Genomic DNA, 20,498 nt, shown 5'->3' with positions numbered 1-20,498 from the left:
GCTAATTACCCATCTCATCTGGCACAATGTCATCTTAAAGTGGGTCAAATTCAACAGTTGGTATTGCTTGCCAGAACAAACGGCATTTAGCAATACAGACCTTCTGTGTTGCTTCAAACATTGGCGCACAACGAGAACTTCCTCTGTTGTAGACAAGGAGTCTGTGGGTTCAGTGGCCTCTGTTGAGTCGTATCAAAAATAAACGTTCAGTCTCTCTTGGTCTTTTAAAAATTTGATTTCAGTAGTGTTGGTTCTACCTTCGGTAACATGCTTTGAACCCTCACTGCTGTGCTGGAATCTTTTTAAAGAAAAGACCGTTGACATAGCAGAACACAGTCCAGCAATCTCAAGAGGCCTTATTTAATTCATCGTCGGTGTAATTGTAATCCTCGTTATATTATTTACATAGCGCTTTTTCGTGATCAGAGCCCCTTGCATGCATCATCTTCGTAAGTCTCACAGTACAACCTATATTGCAGATTGGTCTGAAACAGACAGTCAATAGCTTTCCTATGATTACCTAACCATTTAAGACTTTGATCGGGGAGATCATGGCTCATGGCACACACCAGCTTTCACCATCTGGTGCCTTCCAGATGTGTTGGATGACAACTCCCATCATACCAAGCTAGCATGGCCAATGGATGGTGGTTATGGGAGTTGTAGTCCAACACATTGGGATGGTGAAGCTCACAGCTTTAACCACTGTGCTACTGCACACATCCATCTGGTTTCATGGTAGCCCCGAGAGGAAAAAAATGTGATGGTTGGTTCCCAGCATGTAGCAATCTGGGTGTATGTTTCAGCAACAGTATTTCAGCATCTCACCATGAATAGGTATGTCCGACTGTTCCCTATGACCTGGGAGCCAGAATTACATAGTGCAAAATTACACATGTAATACTGTTACATATAATAGGTTGGATCCAGATTCAGTCACACTTAAAGTAGACCCACTGATTTCTAAGTAAAACTAAATTTGGATCTAACACAGTGATGAGTGCTTTGTTGTGCTGTAAATATACATGGCTTTACCCTGTCCAAAAAAGTGAACAAGCTACAGCTGAAATCTGGTCATCTAGATCTGGCATGTCCTTTCATTCACAATTACCGTGATATTTTAATAGGTTTTCATGTGTAAGCCAAATGGAATGGCCTGATTGTGAAAACTGTTCATGTCACAATGCAACATGAGAGAAGTGTTAACTTTCTCTTGGGATACAGGCTAATCTAAGTGACCTTCAACATAGCTTTGGAACACTGGAAAAAAGTTGAAATCATACTGCCTTTGGCTTTAAAACTGGGAAGATCAGCTAGCAAAAAGGCAGTAAGGAACTGAAGCACAGTACCTTTTTAAGTGCTTGTGAACCAGTGGATACAAATGGCTCAAGCTAGAAGGAGTGAATTAGATACAATGTGGAAGCCATGCAGAGACCGCGCTTTGCTATGTAGACCACTAGATGTGGACGATTTAGATTTCTACTATTCATAATTTGGGAGTGTTTTTTGCTTTTTTTCCCAAGGGTATTTGTGTTTTAGGGTGTTAGTCAAAATGACCCAAACTGTTTCTTGTAAGATGCAAATAGTTGTGCTCTGGTGATACTTAGGACTGCACCAGGATTTTGGAGGTGCTCAGCACAGGTATTCATGGAGAATCTTTTCTTATTAATATTAAAGTGTCTGTCAGGTTGATTCAGTGTAGTGATGTTGTTGAAATCTGTAATTACCTTGTAAAGCATTGCGAATTGAGTGTCATTTGCCCCCGTGGTTTTATCCAGGATGAAATGTTAAATGAGATTCTGTGCATGTACAGTTAGAGTTCAGCAGACCATGCGCCCAAAGCCATCAGATTTGTAGGCAAAATTTCTTTAATATTGATAACTTACTCTTGACAAACCCCTTGTTGATCACTGTGAACTGCATGACCAGACCATCTGATTAATGATGAGTATCTTCTCTGTTTGGGTCAGTGAATTCTCTTGATTGTTTCTTGTTGCAAACATTTTCTGTGCTTGCTGTCCCTCCGCATCCAGATCTAACACCCTCTCTTGGTCCTAGCTGCATTGGATGGGGATGGGGAGTTGATTTTCTAGGTAGCTGTCCAACATGGCTGGTGGGGACAATGGAGGTGAAACTAAACTGATTCCCAGAGTACAGTGTGACCATGTACATGCAGTGCATGCGCCAACACTACAAGCCCAAACTCTGGGAGAGAAGCCTCAGAAAGCAGATGAACAAAAGACCAATCTGGAATACCAAGCTGATTCTAAATCAGGTCGAGGGGAGCTTGGCCATCAATAATTTAGGGCCAGACTACGCGTTTTATGTTAGACCCTTCCAACCGTGGTCTGCTGAGATGCTTTATCTAGAATTCTTTCACTTTTAAATAGAGTGACTTTTCATGGAAGAGATGCCCTCCCGTTGTTCTGTCTTGAATTTGTTCTAAAGAAAGACAAAGTATCATATTCATACACATTTGTGCTGGCTTATCTTTTCTGCAAAACTGCCCTAACAATAATATGATGCTCTTGTCACATCCTTTGCTGAGTTTGCTCTTACGTCCCATTGATTTCAAGGGGTCTGTTCTAAGTATGAGTAAGTCTTGATTTAACCCTTACAGTGCAATCTTAAACATGGTTACTCAGAGGTAAGTTTGATGGTTTTTGCTCCCTAGTATGTGTGCTCAGGAGCAGGGGCTCTCCACACTGGAATTGGCACTGGCAGGGAGAGAGGGAGGGTTGCAAGGCTATGACAGCGGCAGTGTCATGGCACAACCCTGTCTCCCTTTTCCCACCATGGCCACTGCCGGGCAACCCTCCCTCTCTCCCTGCCGGTGCCAACCCCAGCCTGGAGAGCCCACTACCTTTCCTTTCTGCACATGGGGGCTCTCCAGGCTGGGGGCAGCAGGGAGAGAGAGAAGGTTGTATAGCGATGAGCAGTGATGGCAGGGAGGGAGGGAACTTTATTGGTTTTTTTTCATAAATCCCAATTTCTGCAAATTACCTGTCCAATTTGCACAAAGTACAGTTGTAATTTGTGTAATTGGTGCAGATTGCAGCTGTAATTTCCACAAATTATGTGTGTGTTTTGCAGAAATTGGAATTTACGGACCGCCCCCCCCCCCCCCGCAAAGTTCTCGGATTTCGAGAACAAACCCCCAGCTTCGCTCGCAAAGGCAAGCCGAGTTGGGGACACTGCGGGAATCCATCGGGCCCCGAAATCTCTCTTCCCCCGTACTATTGGTCCATGCAAAACTGGAGCTTCTTGGCCTGCAGTAAAGAAAAAAAATCAAAATGCTGGGAAAGCTGATCAAAGATTTCCTGTATCATGTTGATTGCAAATGTTAAAGGTATCATTCCTTTAGAATTAATTATGTCTTGTTACATAAATAGTAGGAACTTTTCTTCTTTTTTTTTAGAAATGTTTTATTTTTACTTTTTAATATTTTTTCTTTCCTGTAGCCATATACCAAGTGAGTGGTAAAATATCCAAACACTTCTTTATAGGGAGAACCAAAAAAAAAAGTTTGACCATTATGAACTTCATTTAATTGCATAAAAATGCAGCATTCCTAGTGAAAATCCCAGGTAAATCATTATACTGACTTACTATCATAGACTGAATGTAGGATTGTAGCCTAACAATGTGCAACTTAAATAAACAATAAGTAAATACTGCCTCCTTACACATCCAAATGGGGAAATGCTAAGGCCTACCTGCATGTAGGCAGGGTGCTTAAGTCCCATTAAAGTCTGTAAGTATATACAGGATTACAACCAGAAGGCCAGCTCAGATGTAACTGTCTTGGCTTAATAACCATGGTTTATTAAGTTGAAAGTGAGTGGTGTGCTTCCCCTTTCTCCTTTACATGCTGACTTTGGTGCTTCTTTTGTTGTTTGTTTTAGCCACAGTTCCTGTTATATCTGAATTAGGAAACTGTGGTTTTCTCTTGGTTTACTAATCATGATCTGGTTGTATGCTGAGATTAAATCATAGTTTTCTGGGATTTATGGAATGGGAAACTTAAAAAAAAACTGTAATAGAACTGTCAAAGCTAGTGCATAAGGAGAGAGGAAGTATGCGGGCACAATTTAACCCACCATTGTTTTTTAAACCAAGATTGTTAATGTCTGAACAGGCCCCAAATATGTAAGGTGACGCATTCCATTTGGCATATTGTGCAACAATTTTTAAGTACATTTGTGTCTTATATTTTCCTCCCAAAACTTGAACACATGTTATACTGGTATTCGTGAAACCAAGTGCTTGTTAAAGTTTGGAAAAGTTGCTTCTTTTCTTCCTTGTCTTCTTTCTGTATTAACTGGTAATGTTAGCTGACACTGCTGGATGATCCTATAGTATCTAACGGCAGCTCAGTGACATTCTTTTGATTGTAATGCTTTGGCTGCTCTTTTAGAGGAAGGGAAATGATTATTTATTTCCATATACCTCCACCCATAAGGAAGTTTACATATGCTAGGCTAAAACCTGGCACATCTTTAAGCAGGTTCTTGGAGTTTTGTTGCACGTAAGAAGTTTCATAAACAGTCAAGTCATTGGTAATGCAACTAATGTACCAGGCTCTTTAAAGATGGAGACCAACTGTCCCCATTGTGGTACCCTCCAGATGTTTTGGACTTCAACTCCCATTAGCCCCAGCCAGCATGTCCAATAGTCACGAATCCTGGGAGTTGTAGTCCAAAATATGTTGAAGATTTGGGAAGCCTAATATAGATAGTTGTGCCTTTATAGAAAACTCAGTAGGAATTCCTCATAGAGTGTATTTTTAAAGTATACTTCTGAATATTTAAAGCAGTTCCATTCCATGTAACAGATTTGTGTTTACTGATTTGGGTAAAATTATCTTTTCTCTAACCATCTCAAACATGATAAATAATAAAGAATACTTTGGAGCACCTTCACTGGACATAGCACTTTACAGAGCAACATAAGCAAAAGGAGATAGGTTCCTGTCCTGAGGAGCTTACGCTCTAAATGTGGTGGGCAAGGAAAGGAAAAACAAAGATAATGGGATAAATCTGTGCATGTGTATTGTAATTGTAATTACATATGCTTCACCTTTCTGTCATTGTTTTCTATCCATGGTTGGGCAGACTGATTCAGTTTCCTTGGTTGACCCCCAATCCCCAAAGGTGAACTGCAGTTTAGACTTGGGTTCAGGGATGGCATCAGGTTGGCACTGTTGGGCACCTGCTGAAGCCCATGCCTGGTGTCCATGCTACTTGAGCCTTCTGGAAAGGCTGAGTGAATGAGAGAGCGAACAGTGCTGACAAGGCAGCTGAGCATAAGCCACTGTGGACTTCTTACTCACTTGTGTGTCAGCAGTGGGCAGCTCACTGAGAGTATCTTCCTAGGGACCTCCCAGAAACCTGGAGCCGGCATTGATTTGCTCAAAAACTAGTTCTGTTTTTCACTAGCCCCTGATCGTAAGCTCCTGTTCAGTACATCTGCAAGGTCAGTATGACGTCATATTACGTCTAGAACCAGCCCGGCAGACAGTCTAAGAAGAACGTTTTTATTGACAAAGCTAGTTGGAAGTTGGTGATAACTTGCTGTTCACAATGTGTCCACTGACATTTATGTGATAACTTCCTGTTCACAATGTGTGCACTGACATTTCACTAGCATCTCAGAATCAGATCTGTATGAAACCCAGTCTTTTGAATAGGGCAAGTGCATGTCTGGCTCCAGCAATTGCAGAAGACCACTTCATACTTTTTGAGGTTCCTGATTGTTTGTGGGAAGGCCTAGAAGCTGAACACATGTTGGATTCCTAATCAGGTTTTCCACCTTCAGAAATCACAGTAGGGAAATTTGTGAACTGATTTCTGCATACTTGAGGCAATTTGTGTATGCTGAACAAAACCGTTGGTATGTTTGAAGTCACTTTTAGGATACTGTAATACTTGAGAGATTTCTTTCACATCATGCCATTGATATTCCACTAATGTCACATCATCTCTGTGCATGGGTAATGCAAGCTGCAGGCCTCCTATACACAACGTATTTTGATTTGTAGTTCTAATTATGATAGTATGCCATTGTTCAGTCCTGTTAGGAGTGCATACATAGAATACCGAAGTCCTAGATAGTAGCACTGTCTTCCCTTCATCTGTGGGAGACATGTTCCAGCAAACCCCAGACATAACCTGAGTTGGGACACTGTATGACCAAGTTATTGTATGATTAGTTTGTGACAGTGTTGGGAATGGTTTGACTGGGGTTGCAAGTATTCTTGACATGGGAAGAAGGAACCATTGCAGCCCCTTGCAAGCAGCTGTGCCCGTGTTGCATGCAGCTGGGCCATATGATCTCTGGATGCTAGGTATATTTGGGGGTTTGCCAAGGCTGAGGGTTCAGTGGGAAGCATCAGCACAATACCCCAGAGTATTGTAGATGGAGCCCTTTCTTATTGTGATGAATGCTGGACTGTTATTCCATGAGTGTCGGAGAAACCACATAGGCTTTAGTTGGTCCTTCAGAAATGTGTTAAGAAATTTAGCTGTATATATTTAGTGGTATCTCACTCAACATCAATCATGTAATGCAATCAGAGGGCAAGTCAGGCTACACAGTAATTGATTGTATAGAAAGCCATAACAGTTTAGATATGTTGCATTTATGTTTTAATGCAATTGTACTCAAATAACTGTGTTTTTCCAGTTTATTTTAGGATCTGAATTGCAGGAAATACTGTATACATGGCAAAGAACATAACATTTCTTCAGACAGTTTTAATGTTGTTACTGCACGATTACATATCAGCTGAAGATGGTGATATAAGATCAAGTAAGAATCAACTTTATTTGCTAACTGTGGTTAGTTAATAACATGGAGAGGCTTTCCTAAAGAAGAATGTAGATGTAGGTTATTGTATTTCAGCTACATAATACGATAATTCAAAAGTTACAAGTTCAGACAGTCATGAGGAAAATCTCTGAAGTCTTTTCCTCCAGTTCTGCAGGAATGGAATGTTGTTTTTGTAGAGCTTGGAGCACAGGTCTTTACGTATTTACATTTTTTCCCTAGCTTCTCTGGGCTCATAGGGTACCAAGATCAAAACTGCAAGCTTTCCCTGTGTCTGTGCTACTGCTCTCTTGGGTCTTATTCACACTTTGGCCCAGTTTAGATGTTACATTCTCTGTCCAACAAACCAGTCTGTTGGAGCAGGAATGTGTCTTGTGCTCCCTCTTCCCCATCCCCCTTTTCACTTCACCTCATGTGCCTGGCTTAATAAAGGCTTCCTGGTTTGTTAAACTACAGTTTGCAGCTCGCCCATGGGTGCCACTTCACCTGCAAGACCAGGCTGAGGCACCCGCCAAGCTACTTTCCCCCTCTGCAAATGAGTGGAACAATTTCTCCATTCACTTTTATGAGATCCCCTGCCCTCCCCAAAGCTGAGGTTGTGCGTGGAAGCCCATCCCCACCAATGACCGTTGGGGCTACACGGTCCTTGCTGGTGACTGGGCTTCTTTCCCCTCAAGTTGATTTTTGGCAGGGGGGCTTTTCACTTCCCTACTCAAATGAATAGAGTGATTCTGCTATCCATCTTAATAGGGAGGAAAAAAAGCCCTCCCTGCCAAAAAACAGCTGGGGGTGGGTACAAGCCCATCCCCCATGAAGGAGCCTTGTGGAAGGCTCCTTGGAGGCTAGGCTTCTGCCCCTCTCCAGCTGATTTTCAGTAGGGCAGCTTCTCCTTGCCCCATGCAAATGAATGGAGAAATTGCTCCATTCTCTTATATAGGGATGGAGAGAAAGAGAGAGAAACCAGAGTGAGAGAGAAAGCACACACATAGGGTGCACATGCACCCACATACACACATATTTACAAATTTAAAGAAGGAGGCATTCCCAACAGTTTTGTGATTGGCCACCCCACCCTTGTAGAGCAGTCAGTTTGGGGTGATGTTCAGGATACTTTTTCAGTATTCCAAATTTGCCCACAGGTGTACAAAGGCTGGGGGCCTATGGTTTACAGTAACATTTGAATCAGGAAACTGGTTTCAGTGCCCCCTACAAACCAGGTTGCAAATCATGGTTCAGTCTACACTTGGTGGTGAATCTGAGTTTTTGCTTTGTAATGTGTGAAGCAGCCCATGTTTTTAACTGCCCTCACTTAAGACTCTAGTCACCTAAAATATATCTGTATCTATATCTATATATCTGTATCTATATCTATGTCATATCTATAGAATTATACTCTGGAGAAGCAATATGGCAGGCTTGAAGTTACTGAAGAATACCCCCAAGCTAAGCTGTACTCTGTTTTATGCATTACTAGCAGAAATACCTAGTGTTGCCCGGATTAATTTAATTAGAACATGCAATTTAAAGAGGATGGAACTCAGTCATCCACATGGCGAGGGACAGGGGGAGCAAGCAATTTAAATGCTCCCTTCCTGGAATTGTACCCTAAATGGTGAATTTAGTTTTAATGGAGACAGAGATGGGGATATAATATAGAAAAAGGATTATAAGTTGAAGTGAAGAAAGTTACCTGTGAATTATATTTATATTACTTTTCAGCTTACTAATTACTAATTTTGTTTACTAATTACTCTTATTTTATAGTGCTTTTCTGTATAACTTGGCAATGCCACATATTTAGTCTATTGTAATCAATTACATTTAGCAGTCTGTTTCCTTTTTTGGATCCCTACAAACAAATTAAAATTTAGAGGGCTTCTGTGTACATTATGTTGGCTGCCAGACTGCGGGTTGAAAGGGCTGCACGAACAAACTAAGGTGGGAACAAAGAGCGGGAAAAGAAAACGATGCAAAACTCATCTCCCTGATGGTAACCAACCCTACTACACTTGGGTGGGGAGTGTCTTGATCCCGCTACCTCTGTGGGATCATCACGGTCCCCGTTTTCATGTTAGTGTGATGTGAAGGTGGGGTTTTATTTTTAATTACATAGAAGTGAATTTTTGTTCTTTTTTCATACTTGAACAGTGTTATTTTTTCGTTCAATACTTGGGGCTTGATTATTTTTTAAAAATGTCCAAAAAACATGAAAAACATGAATCAATGGATATTTGATGCTAAATTATTTCTATCAAATGGTACAGAGGCAGTGAGTGTCTGAAAGTTTCAATTGGCCACCATTTTGTTTCAAGATGGTGGAGACAATTTTGTATGGTTAAAATCTGCTTGCTGCAGTGCTGAATCATGATGTATAGTTTGGCTGATATCAACTAAATGGTATTGAAGCAGTAAAACTTTAAAAAGTTTGAATGGCTGACATTTTGTTTCAAGATGGAAGACAAAATTTCACTATGCCCCAAACAATCCCAGATAGAGGTAGAACAAATATTTAAAGTTTCATAACAATCAGATGTATAGTTTTTGAGTCCATTGATGACATACAAACAAACACTTCCTTAGACAGAAAGACAGACAGACACATAGATGACGATAACTGGTTAAAGCCAACAATAAAAATTGTGGATTTCAGGTTCAGCAATAAGTTATCTTTGATGCATATTTGCCTGTTGTGCTGACAGTAGAAAAAAATGTTTCTACAGTCACTCAAAAGATTTAAGCGTCACACTCAAAATGTTTAAGCTTTCATTGATTGATTGGTTGATTAATTGATTCAGTGAATTTTTATGCCACCCTTCAGTATAAATATTTTCAGGGCAGCTTACAAGTTAAAATTATAACTGCATACAAATACAATAAAATAATTTAAAAAAAGAATCAGTAGCTAAAAGTGGCTTAAAAACATTACAGAAATGAAAACACATGGGAAAAATAAAAAGGTTTTTTGCCTGGCATCCAAAAGTCACTGGAGTGGGTATCAGGCACGCGTCCTTGGGAGAATGTTCCATAAGCAAAGCACTACCACCAAGAACATGCCATTCCTTTGTTGCCACCTACTTTGCCTCAAACAATACGGGGCGCTTGAAGGGGGGCATTGAAATATGAGTTGAGTGTATGGGAAGGTTCATGTTGGAGGTCAGTCCTCTAGGGCAGGGGTGGGCAGAAAGTAGATCTCCAGATCTTTGGGACTTCAAGTCCCAGAAGCCCTTGCCAGTCAGTGATCTGGAATGCTGGGAGCTGAAGTCCAAAACATCTGGAGATTTACTTTCTGCCCATCCCTCCCTAAGGTAGTCAGGCTTAAGTTATGTAGGACTTTAAAACAAGCACCTGCACTTTTAATTGTCCTTGGAAATGAATGGGGGGCCAGTAGAGTAGTTTATGCACTGGCAAGATATATTCCTGTTTTTTTTTTCTGAAATAGTTTTCTATTTTTATGTATCAGATAATAGCACATATCTGTGGTGATTGTTTTGAGAAAACCAATATTTAAATAAAGCAATATAGTCTAATTTTCAGATGGGTCAAGAACAGGTTCTAGAATGTCTAGAACTATTGCATTATGATATTTAAAATGCTGCCAGCTGGAACCAATGTCGCTCTGGCAGCTTCCCACAGGCTCTCCGTGGGGGCTTTCTCAAACAGCTTTTTAAAAGGTTGAAAAACATTTTCATCTTCCCCCTGGAATTAAAAGCGGGGGGGACAAGGCAGCATTCTGGATAACATCTTGGAGAAAAGTACCCCCCACGAGATAGTGGGGGGGGGGGGCTGGATTCCAGGATTATCTCCCCAGAGCTTTACCAATGCAAAAAGCTGTTCTGAAACTCCTATCTCATAGGAGAAAACAGGGCTGACGTGTTCCATAATAATATATGCTTTAACAAATATCAACAACTCCTGAGGGATGATTTAAGAAATATTAACAATATTTGAGAATATCTGAGGACCTGCAAGATCTGTTTGAGAGAAACATGACTACACCGAGGAGAAGAACGGGGCTGGCATCACCGCCAACTCCACCCGTACCTCCTGTGTCAAAAGTTTCAAAAACAGAAGATATTGGAGAATTATTTACTCTGATAAAGACTTTATCTTCACAATTTACGGAGCAAGCCAAAAGGTTGGATTTAATCCAAAATTCCATCACCTCCTTGCAAGGAGCTGTGGATCTAATTAATGTGTCATGGCAAAAAATGGAGACGAAAATTAACAAGCTAGAAGACTGAGTGGCAGGGAATGAAACTACGACACAAGTTTGTTTTAAAAATGTCTCTGACAGAATTTCTCAACTGGAGGTCTTCACACAAAGATCCAATGTACGTATCACTGGGATTAAAAATCTGTCTAATAATGTAAAATGGCCTATTTTTGTGGATAAACTTTTGCATGAGATACTCCCTATCCCATCTGATTATTTACTTGATATTTGAGCAGGCATTTCGTGTGCCAAATGCTAAAGGGACTGACTATACGATCATAGTCCAATTTGCAAAAGTCTCCACAAAGAATTATATCCTGAGTTTGGCAAGAGAGGGTGGAAGCCTTTCCTGGAAACAAGATAGAGTTATGTTATTTCCAGACTACATCAAAGAGGTGGCGAATAAAAGAAGGCAATTTACTAAAGCAAAAAATATGGCAAAACAAATGAACTTACAATATTACTTAAAATATCCTGCTACACTTTGTATTGTGTCTGAAGGTCAGATTAAGAAGTTTCTAAATCATGAAATGATGGAGGCATGGCTGAACGTAAAAATGCATGAGATTTCTGTTACAAACCCATGAACTGGAATCTTTAAACAAGCTTTGTTAACTGTTTGTGTTTAGTCTACATGATCCAGGTTAGGTCAGAAGATAAATGATTATACATATATTCGTTTATTCTCTTTCATCTTTCTTCTTTTCTTGCTTTTCTTTTTGTTCTTGCTTTTCTTTTTCTTTTTCTTTCAAAATAGATATGATATGCTGTATTTAAATTTATTGCTTATTGTGCATATGTACTTATATATCTAGTGTAAAATATAGTACTGATTGTTGAAGGTTTATTTTAAGTGTTATTATTATATAACACTGTATTTCTTTATTATTATTATTACTACTACTACTACTACTACTAATATAGGCTACTGGGAATGAACTGTAGACCTGTTTCATAGAATCATAGAATCATAGAATAGTAGGGTTGGAAGGGGCCTACAAGGCCATCGAGTCCAACCCCCTGCTCAATGCAGGAATCCAAGTCAGAGTATCCCTGACAAATGGCTGTCCAGCCTCGTCTTGAAGGCCTCCAGTGTGGGAGAGCCCACCACCTCCCCAGGTAATTGGTTCCATTGCCGTATTGCTCTGACACTCAGGAAGTTTTTCCTGATGTTCAGTCGGAATCTGGCTTCCTGTAACTTGAGCCCATTATTCCGTGTCCTGCACTCTGGGATGATCAAGAAGAGATCCTGGCCTTCTTCTCTGTGACAACCTTTCAAGTACTTGAAGAGTGCTATCATATCTCCCCTCAGTCTTCTCTTCTCAAGGCTAAACATGCCCAGTTCTTTCAGTCTCTCTTCATAGGGCTTTGTTTCCAGTCCCCTGATCATCTTTGTTGCCCTCCTTTGAACCCTCTCCAGCTTGTCTGCATCCTTCTTAAAGTGTGGTGCCCGGAACTGGACACAGTACTCCAGATGAGGCCTAACCAGTGCTGAGTAGAGGGGAACTAGTACTTCCCGGGATTTGGAAGCGATGCTTCTATGAATGCAGCCCAAAATAGCATTTGCCTTTTTTGCAGCCACATCACATTGTTGGCTCATATTCAGCTTGTGATCGACAACAATTCCAAGATCCTTCTCGCTCGTAGTGTGGTTGAGCCACGTATCCCCCATCTTGTAACTGTGCATTTGGTTTCTTTTTCCTAGGTGCAGAACTTGGCATTTGTCCCTATTAAATGTCATTCTGTTGTTTTCTGCCCAGCACTCCAGTCTATCCAGATCACTTTGAATTTTGTTTCTGTCTTCCAAAGTATTAGCTATCCCTCCCAATTTTGTGTCATCTGCAAATTTGATCAGCATTCCCTGCACCTCCTCCTCCAAGTCATTAATAAAAATGTTGAAGAGCACTGGGCCCAGGACTGAGCCCTGCGGTACCCCACTCGTTACCTCTCCCCAGCTTGAGAAGGTCCCATTGATAAGCACTCTTTGAGTCCGATTCTGTAGCCAACTGTGGATCCACCGGATCGTTGTTTCATCTAGCCCACTTCGAGCAAGTTTGCTCATCAGGATATCATGGGGCACTTTGTCGAAAGCTTTGCTGAAGTCGAGGTATATGATGTCTACAGCATTCCCACGGTCTACAAGGGAGGTGACTTGATCAAAAAATGAGATCAGATTTGTCTGGCAGGACTTGTTTTTGACAAATCCATGTTGGCTTCGAGTAATCACGGCATTGTTGTCAAGGTGCTTCCAGATGGATTGCTTTATGATCTGCTCCAGAATTTTCCCAGGGATTGATGTCAGACTGACTGGTCTGTAGTTCCCAGGTTCCTCCTTTTTACCCTTTTTGAAGATAGGGACAACGTTAGCCCTCCTCCAGTCATCTGGCACTTCCCCCGTCCTCCATGATTTCTCAAAGAGAATAGACAGCGGTTCTGAGAGTTCTTCTGCCAGTTCCTTTATGACTCTAGGATGCAGTTCATCTGGCCCTGGAGATTTGAACTCATTCAAAGTAATGAGGTGTTCCTTGACCATATGCCTGTCGATCTCAAGCTGCAATCCTGCCCCTTCAGCCTGTACTTCGCCTTTGCCAGGGGGGTCATAGACCCTCTTTTGGGAGAAGACTGAGCCAAAGTAGGAATTGAGCACCTCTGCCTTTTCTTTGTCCTCTGTTATCATTTTGCCATCCTTATTTAATAGCTGAACAACCATTTCTTTCCTCTGCCTTTTACTATGCACGTAGCTGAAGAAAGCCTTTTTGTTGTTTTTAGCATCCCTCGCTAACCTCACCTCGTTCTCCGCTTTAGCCTTCCTGACGCCATCCCTGCAATTCTGTGCTACCTGCCTGTACTCTTCCTTTGTTACTTGGCCTTCTTTCCACTTCCTATATGTGTCCTTTTTTGTTTTCAGGTCATCCCTAAGCTTTTTGTGAAGCCACATTGGCTTCTTCTGTTGTCTTCCACCTTTTCTTCTTGTTGGAATTGTTTGTGATTGTGCCTTGAGAATTTCCTTTTTTAAAAGTTCCCACCCATCTTGGACTCCTTTTCTCACTAGCATTGCTTGCCATGGGACCTTACTGATAATTGTTCTGAGTTTATTAAAATCAGCTTTCCTAAAATCCAGGGTACGCGTTTGAGTACACTCGGCTTTTGCTTAAAAGTTTAAGAAACTTAAAAGTTTCTTTGATATAAGATTGATGATATGATATTGAAATGTAAGGTTGTTTATTAAACTGTAAGATTGTTAAGGTTATAGATATAGTTTTTAAAATAGAATGGCATCTAAGGCTGGGGGGTATTGGAGTTTAAACTTAATCCTTTAAAGGGGAGAGGGAGGGAAGGGGCAAGATTTTTCTTTTTCTCTACTTCCTTTCCTTGTTTCTTTTCCTTTTTTTCCCCTGTTCCTTTTCTTTTTGTTATTGTGGTGTCCTCATTAGAATATTGTATTGCTGGGAAATTGTAGTATTGATCAGGTTGTTGGTATTTTTGGTATTGTTTATTTCATTTATAAAGATAAAATAAATAAAAATATATTTAAAAAAGATATTTAAAATGCTAATTTATTCAGATTTAGCTAATTCTTAAAGAAAAAAAAAGCATTTGTTTGTATATCAAGGTAGGTAACCATCAATGATCTTTAAAAAAAATATATCTGGCTTCTTAACATTTTAAAAATTCTGTTATAGTAAGTATATTTTAAAGTTTAAAAGGAAATATGAATTTAATTGAAAAAGATGGATTGAAGTCTACACTTAAAAGTGTCTTAAAATGAAATCATGGCCATCTGTCAAACACATGATTTAGTTCAGGCATAAAGCCAACTATATTAATGTGCCTTGGCATTGGAACGTCCCGTCTCTCTACCTTCTTGCATGCTGTGATTCCCTCCTTCTCTTTGTCAGCAAATCATAGTTTGCTAATGTGAACCAGCCAAACTCTGGTTGTGAAACTATAGTTTGCCCAGTACCCACATAATGGTAAACTGTGATTTGTGATAGGGAGAGAGGAGACTGCAGTGCAAAGTGGGGAGGGGAAAGTGTGTGAGCCTGAGTCTCATTCACATACAGCTCAACCATGGTTGGGCATGTTGCATTTGAATCAGGCCAGTGAGTAAGGCTGCTTTTCTATATAAACGAGAGCCGTGGGGAAAAATATCTGGCTTCTGAGGCTAAGCATTACAAATGACACAGTAACCTGTAATCCTGTGCATATTTACTTGGGAGTAATCCCCACTGAAAACAATGGGACTTACATTTGAGTAGACATGTGTAAATAGACTGTAAGTCAGTGGAGACCAGTGGCTCCGGTTTCAGTGGAGCTGCGAATCCATTCTGGGTTTCAGTCAGAACCAGCCAAAACTCTAACGGAGCTATCCAAGGTGCTGAACCTATTTGGGGACATGGGCCAGCACCTTGGATAGCTCCCTTAGAGATCTGGCTGGTTCTGACTGAAACCCAGAGTAGAAACACAGTCCGACCAAAATTGAGGCCACCAGCCTCCACTGCTTTAAGTCATGTATTGCATTTATTATTGGGAGTTTCATACTGTACCAAGGGACAGATTAGCTACACAGACACTAAGATTCAGGAAGTGATATCATACATCTTACCAGGGTGATCCACTGCGTCTATTGGGTGAGCGTCTGTCCTTAAACTACATGAACTTTGAAGTACGTTCAGTTCTCAAATTATGAATATTTGTGACTACTGAACAAACAATATGGATGCATACTTTCTATCCCATGGATAAACACTATTTTGTCATGTAACCACCAGCTTCTGGAAAGTTCTGGACTCTGACTAGCCAGCCCTGTGCATGTTTACACAGAAGTAAGGGCCAATCTATATATGACACAGGAGATCCATGAGAGGGTTTCCCATTTTAAATAAAAATTAAAGCCACCATCAGGGTGGGGGGATATTTGATTGGCACAACAGTGCTGGGGCGGAGAGGGCAGCCCTTCCCATACACACCATTTATCCAATCAAGACCTTCCTGACAAAAGCTGCTGTTATCCCACTGGGGAAGAAAAACTGGAACTACAAGAATGTGTGCCTTGTTTCCTGAGAGCAGGGCTAACAGCAGCTTATCGAGGATCAGTTTTGATAGGGAAATGGAGGAGGCAGGTCTACCTTCCCCACGTCTCCGCATTGCTTCCCTAATCCAGTCCTCTTCCCCTTTGCAGCTTCTTTTAAGTTTTTAAAAAATGCCTGGAGAGCCAATCATAGATCTCCCATATGGTTTGTCACCGAGTCCTACTTTATTAAAAGGTATTTCTTCCACATGTATGCCGAAGATTGCAGCCTTTGTCTTCAAGTAGGTGAGCTTGCTCAGTATCTTTACATCTGTACAGAGAGCCAAACAGAAATCTGTCTTTTGACCCAAAGTTGATAAAAATCTGTAGTTCATGTGGGCTGCATGATCTAGGGCAGAGGTGGGCAATTTCAAGGGATCACATTATCCCCCCCCCTCCCAGCCCCGGTACCCACTGGGGGCCACATACCCATCCCTGCTGTTAAATTTGCCTCTGCTGCCGAATTCGCCACAGGAGCAACAAAAACAGCAGGGTAATAAGGCGCATGGGGAGGGCATATCAACCAATTAATAGGCATAATTGTTTCCAAGCAGAATTGCAATCTGGGAGGCTTCTGGGAGCACTCCTTGCTTTGAAACAAAGATTGTGCTTCCCTGTGTTTCTTTGCTAAATTGGCATGTTTTTTGCTGCAGCTAGCTGGAAATTCAGTGGCCAGAGAACATGGTGGGGGGTACAAAATGGCCGGGGGGGGGGCTGTATGTGGGCTTTGTGTTGCCAAGCCCTGATCTAGGGTTTTGATCTATGCTCACATAGAGCCTCGATTTAGTTGCAAAACACAGTATGTTTTAAGGGTTATATCAAACCATTAGTAGGCATGCTTGTTCGGAAAATAAATGAATTACAAATTGGAAACTTGATTTAAATCAAATGATTTCATTTTTTTCTTGGTGATTTTAAATCAGTCCTTTAAATTGCCTTCATTTAAATCAACATGCTCTGTTGCATATTGGCTGCAGTCCTGCAGCTTTTGCTGTAGATGAGAGGGGAACCCTCAGCACATAGATTGGGAAATGCATTTGCACATGACGAGTGTTCTCCACTGATAGAAGAACAATGGGAAGTTCACATATGTGAACTCTGGATCACAGGAAATGTCCGTTGAGTTTTTCAGTGCAAGCAACCATGTTACCATCCGGGGCATAGAAATAGTAGAGAGAACCAATAATGAATATAGGCACATAAAGGCTATTTGAGGATGTGCTAATCTCGTATACACTTTTGTACATGGTTAGATGCTATGTGGTTAGAAGCAACCAAATGTGGTTAGATGTTACCATTTAGTTAGGGTGTTTGAGAGCTTGTGGTTTCTCTCCAGTGAATTGTTATAACCGCAAACCACTCTGTAGGTTTTTAAATGATTTAAGCCGTGACCTGCATACTATGGAAAAATGATTGCTCCTCCCTGATGACTAATACATCTTTTTGAAAGTTCTCATTTCTCAAAACAGGAATATAATCCCATTAATATAAAGCACTTCAGAGAATTTTAAATGTGTGCAGCAAATTATATATCAACACAAAAGCAAAGCAACACAGAGCTGTTTTTGTTTTTTTTTAACTGTGGTCTGGTTTGTGGGCATAGAGCATGCCTTTGGTTACAAAAAAATTGCAGGTGGCTCTACAGTCTCTATTTAAGATTCAGAAAGTCTTAGTTTTCCCATGGAATAAAGAAAAAAACATCACTGGTGTCCTTCTATTCAGTACCAGGGCAGGGAACATGCTATTGATAAAATATCTTTCCTTTTTTTCTCTTTTTATGCTACCCCCACCCCTGCTTGTAAAATGCATCGAGGCACACTGGAATCAGTACGCACAAAGTAATTTAGGATATATTGCAAGTTTTTCTGTCACAACGTTATTCTCACCAACGTTGCTGGTATAGGTTTTTAGTCCACCAGTGACGATAATAATGCCCAGCGATTCCTCCCCCGCCCCCACCCAGTTCCATTAGAAAGTCACCAAATGGACATGGGAATATATTAAGCTCAATGGACATTTTGCTCAAAGGCTCAAAATAGCCAGGTGATGAGATTACCAATAGGAAATATGGGCTCCAGTGCAGAGGAAGACAGTTGTGCTTAAGTCCTGTTGAAATTAATAGGACTTCAAGGTAGTTGTGGCTAATTTCTGTTAATTTCAGCACTAGCTGCAGTGCAATCCTGTGCATGTTTACTCAGAAATAGGTCTGACTGTGCTCAATGGTGGGGCAGGGAAGTTAACATCCTAGGCTGCAGTACCCTTAAGGTTGACTGACTTTCTTGGATTGGGACTACTGGGTATAAATAGAATGTATTATTTATTTATTTATTTAAGAAATGTTCAACTTATTTTCATTACAAAATAACCCCAAAGTGGGGCACACGCATTTAAACCCAGTAAAATAATGCAAAACTGATGAAAAACGTAATCGAGTGGGAGAACAGTAGCTGATAAATAACAGTTTACACAATGCAGCACAAGAAAAAGAGGAAGTCAATCAACAGCCTGGGTAAAGAAATAGGTCTTTAGCTGGCACCCAAAGCTGGTAAGACTTGGCACTACCCGAACATGAGGAGGGAGGGAGTTCTACAGTCAGGGTGACTGTATTGAGAATGCCCTCTCTCAGGTTGCCGCTTAGCGGACTCCAGGCAAATGGAGCACTGTTAAGAGGACATCCCCACTCAATCTTAATTTCTAGGCAGGTACATATTTATTGTGTTTGCAGAACTATGATGGTCTCTCCTGTCACCAGGGCACTGAATGCTGGGATTCTAAAGAAATTACCCTTAACACTAATTTCTGAAGCTGGTTTTTTAAACAACAGCAACAACAGCATTTTTTAATTCTTTCTCTCTGTTTTTTTAAGGTTGCCGAACAGCCCCGACAGATTTAGTTTTCATCTTGGATGGCTCCTACAGTGTTGGCCCTGAAAACTTTGAAATAGTCAAAAGATGGCTTGTCAATATTACAAGTAACTTTGACATAGGACCAAAGTTTATTCAGGTTGGAGTAGTTCAGTACAGTGATTATCCTGTACTTGAAATTCCACTTGGGTCTCATGATTCCAGCGACCACTTAGTCAGAGGAGTGGAATACATACAGTACCTGGGTGGAAATACCAGAACAGGGAAGGCAATTCAGTTTGCGATTGACCACCTGTTTGCTAAATCCCCAAGATTCCTTACAAAAATTGCAGTTGTTCTCACTGATGGGAAGTCACAAGATGAAGTCAAAGATACCGCAGCTGAAGCAAGAAAAAACAAGATCACTCTGTTTGCCATTGGGGTTGGTTCAGAAACTGAAGAAGATGAATTGAGAGCAATTGCCAACAAGCCCTCATCCAGATACGTGTTCTACGTTGAAGATTATATTGCAATATCCAGAATAAGAGAAGTAATAAAGCAGAAACTCTGTGAAGGTAAATACTGATGCCTCTCCGTAGGGCAATTAAACTTTTTAAAGGTGTATTATGTGCCGTTTGGTGTGTGGATCTAACATTTCAGTTGCGATTGACTGATGGATCTATAGAACGTGACGTTATACAGAGTCAGACTGTTGGCCCGTTCAGCTCAGTATTGTCTACACCAGTCTTCCCCAGCCTGGTGCCCTCCAGCTGTTTTGGACTACAACTCCCAGCATTCCTGACCACTGGCCATGCTGGCTGGGGCTTATTGGAGTTGAAGTCCAAAACATCTAGAGGGCACCAAGGAAAGCTGGTTTACACTGACGCAGCAGCTCCCCAGGGTTTTATACAGGAGTCTTTGCCAGGATGTATGTGCATATTGCACTTTGTGGAAGATGTATGGGTGTAACTGCTGCCCCGCGTGTATACGGGATTCCTAGTGGGGAAACTTTAGATACCGTAAATCCTATCCCCCTTCAATAAGAAGAAGATTTTTGGATTTAAAACTTTGGTTTGATTTTGGTCAGATTTAAAAGGCAGCACACAAGGCAGCTATACCTTAACTCTGCTGCTGATCAGAACTGAAAAAGAAAGTGTTGTATGCAGCAGAAGGAAGCCCAGGTTTGGTATTAAGAAAGAAAGTGTTTGCAGGAGAAGTGAGGAAACAAGACTCCCTGCCAAGGCAGATTTTGTAATCGCCACATCTGGCAATTCCCAAGTCTAGACGAGCTGTGTGTGAAGTGTATGAAAATCTGGCTGGCTGACCCTCCCCCAGTTTTTGCAGCAGCCTTTGCAATCAGCTGGCGCATATGCCTCAGTGGAGTGAGTGGAGATGCTTGAGAGGGACTGATCCCTTTAATGATTGAGACCACCAGGTATTTTTGTACAGTCAAACTGAGCCTGCTGTCTTCAGTTGCTTTAGAAATGGAAAAGGATGAATGGGGAGCAATTGCCCTCATTACGTACCTCAGCCTGAGCAGAAC

At 41.1% G+C, this 20,498-nt stretch overlaps 1 protein-coding gene across 1 annotated transcript in view; it reads left to right on the top strand.

Moving 5' to 3' along the window:
* COL21A1 (collagen type XXI alpha 1 chain) overlaps nt 1-20,498 on the top strand; it is a 141,272-nt gene that overhangs the window by 12,778 nt on the left and 107,996 nt on the right. The window contains exons 2-3 of the mRNA XM_084831041.1: nt 6,685-6,810; nt 18,979-19,530. Of these exons, the coding sequence (XP_084687167.1) occupies nt 6,723-6,810; nt 18,979-19,530 (640 nt within the window). The 5' untranslated portion in view covers nt 6,685-6,722. The remainder of the gene's footprint in view (nt 1-6,684; nt 6,811-18,978; nt 19,531-20,498) is intronic.

The sequence above is a fragment of the Heloderma suspectum genome, chromosome 1 (genome assembly GCF_057233095.1).
Source record: "Heloderma suspectum isolate Gila_16-S chromosome 1, 16-S_ref, whole genome shotgun sequence".
Lineage (NCBI taxonomy): Eukaryota > Metazoa > Chordata > Lepidosauria > Squamata > Helodermatidae > Heloderma > Heloderma suspectum.
Note: the sequence above shows the minus strand (reverse complement) of the source record. Positions and strands in the feature narration are given on the sequence as shown.